This window comes from Mytilus edulis, chromosome 1 (assembly GCF_963676685.1).
Source record: "Mytilus edulis chromosome 1, xbMytEdul2.2, whole genome shotgun sequence".
Classification (NCBI taxonomy): Eukaryota; Metazoa; Mollusca; class Bivalvia; order Mytilida; family Mytilidae; genus Mytilus; species Mytilus edulis.
The window spans coordinates 48,347,813-48,350,036 of record NC_092344.1 but is presented as its reverse complement, the minus strand read 5'-3'; the positions used below and the strand labels follow the sequence as shown (position 1 = coordinate 48,350,036).

Here is a 2,224-nt window from a genome sequence, read left to right as displayed (position 1 = left end):
CTTCTTAATAAGTCTATTCAAAGGTTTTGTAAGTTTCTGGGGTGAATACTGACACCCACGACAATTCATAAAATCAGACAAGTGGATCAAACACGGAATACCCTTCAAGAAAATCAAGCAAGGTTCAACCTGAGTGACTGGCAGGGTTTGTGTTGAGCCCGATTTTATATTTCTGAGTAGTGTTCTGTTTGATGAAAGTTGCTTGTTTGTTTGTTTGATTCTGTCGACTTTGATTTGTTTGTTTTTCTACGAATAATTGTTTTGTGTTGAAAAATCAAGCCTAGACATACACAGGAAAACCTACAGACTTAAAGTATTTATTACAGAGAAAAGGAAATTCTAACATTTAACATTTTCAAATCAGTCCTTTTGTAGTATTTCTATGATATGCATCTGGTAATTGTCTTCAAAATCGGCTAAACTATCTTAGATTACAATTCCGAATAAAAATCCTTGTGATGAGTCACCATGGCTGAGCGCACCCTCGAAAGTGTATTGAAATATGTCCATGTTTGTATTTCTTTTTAATAAATTTCTATTTTTAAAATCGTCGTTAATGTAACTCATTGCTAGCATTGCATAGACATTCTTTATTTAGTAATTTACTAAATTTCATAACTGATGTGTACAAAGTAAAAACCTGCCGATTTCTGTTACAGCCGATTTCTTTCAGTGTGTAGGGAAAGGTAGAATCTTTGGTAAGCTTGCTTGTTAGCTAAACTGTGAAGTCATTATTATGATAGGTAAACTAGCCTACTTAAAGAGTAGACTATTCCGACAGATATAACTAATCTATCTATTTATTAGTTATAAACAAATTATGAAAATAAAGGAAAATCTAGTACAATTCCAAGAATATACAATAAATGTGCTGTTACCATATAAACAGCACTTAAAGTGCCAAAAACAAAGTCAAGTTCTTCTCCGACATTCTTCCATGTAATTTCATCTTTGGAGGTAAAAGAGTTGATTTCCTCACTATTAGTTCCTCGATACTGGTACTCCGATCCAAAAAGTTTTATTTTACTGATATCCACACTATCATTGTTTTCATGTTTGTTTCCATACTCGTCACCTTTACCTTTCGTCCCTTTCCTGCAGCAGCAACCGCATTTTAGTACACGACAAATCGTCACAAATTTTTCTCCAAGATATGAAACTGGAATATTTTCATCACGCAGATAATAACGTAAACTTATAATGACTAGTATAACAATTACGCCACTAAAAGTGACGTCAGCAAATAAAAGAATAGATAATGTTGGTATTTGTGGATCTGAGATTGCCGGAAGACCAGAGGCAGAAATCGTCAGAAATACTGCAATGGCCAATAATACTGTTATGGAAAATCCAACCCGTTCACCTGAATCTGCTGGTAGTAGAAAGACAAAAGGGTTAAGAATACACATAAGAACTATTGGCAGTATTAGGTTGAAAACAAAAAACATAGGCTTTCTCTTCAGTTTGATATGAAAATTTGCCACCTGTGGAGAAGCAATTCTAGTCAGATTCGTCTCAATCAAATCCCATGTTTTATGTGGGACAAACCACTCAGTTATAAAAGCTGTTGGCCATAAAATTACCTCTTTTTCGTCATATGCCGATAAAACAAATGCTATAGTACATGTTTGTGTATCGAATGGATAATCTGTAACATCAGCCTGACATGAAATATCGAATGCATCGCTTGGAAACCAATCAATTTGTCCAGTGTAATGCACCCTCTTTACACTATCATCTTTATATAATATTTTTTGTTCTCCATATGGATTTGACATTATAAAGGTTGGTTTCCAAAATAATTCTTCATTGAATGTAAAGGAAGAAGCGCCATATTCGCTAGGATCCCATGATACAGTATTGTCTCTCCACTGAACTCCAAAATATCCGTTTAAACTTAATTTTCCGGCAACTTCGTCGAATTCCTGAATATAAGTCATATGAAAATAAAAGTAAATTATAACAGGTTCGTCCCAATTGTTGACAGGTCTGACCTCTTTATTTCTTCCATTTGTCACATTTTTTATAAGTTCCTGTATAGGTTTGTATTCCTCTTTTTTCGATTCATCTTCTTTTTGTTCATCAGCATTTGCATTAAGTACAAATGATAATAGTATAATGATAGAGCACAAATACGAAAACATTTTCACAACTCGCCGTTTAAATTAAATCCAGTATGAAATGAAACGTAGTAAATTGTTTATTAAATATTTGTCGGTTAATA

The 2,224-nt window shown here is 33.5% G+C and overlaps 1 protein-coding gene across 1 annotated transcript; it reads right to left on the bottom strand.

The window, feature by feature from the left end:
• Positions 1 to 303: 303 nt before the first annotated feature.
• LOC139483892 (neuronal acetylcholine receptor subunit alpha-3-like) lies at positions 304 to 2,224 on the bottom strand. Its single transcript, XM_071267644.1, has one exon. It carries the CDS (start codon positions 2,142 to 2,144, stop codon positions 819 to 821), a length of 1,326 nt encoding a protein of 441 aa, XP_071123745.1. The 5' UTR covers positions 2,145 to 2,224; the 3' UTR covers positions 304 to 818.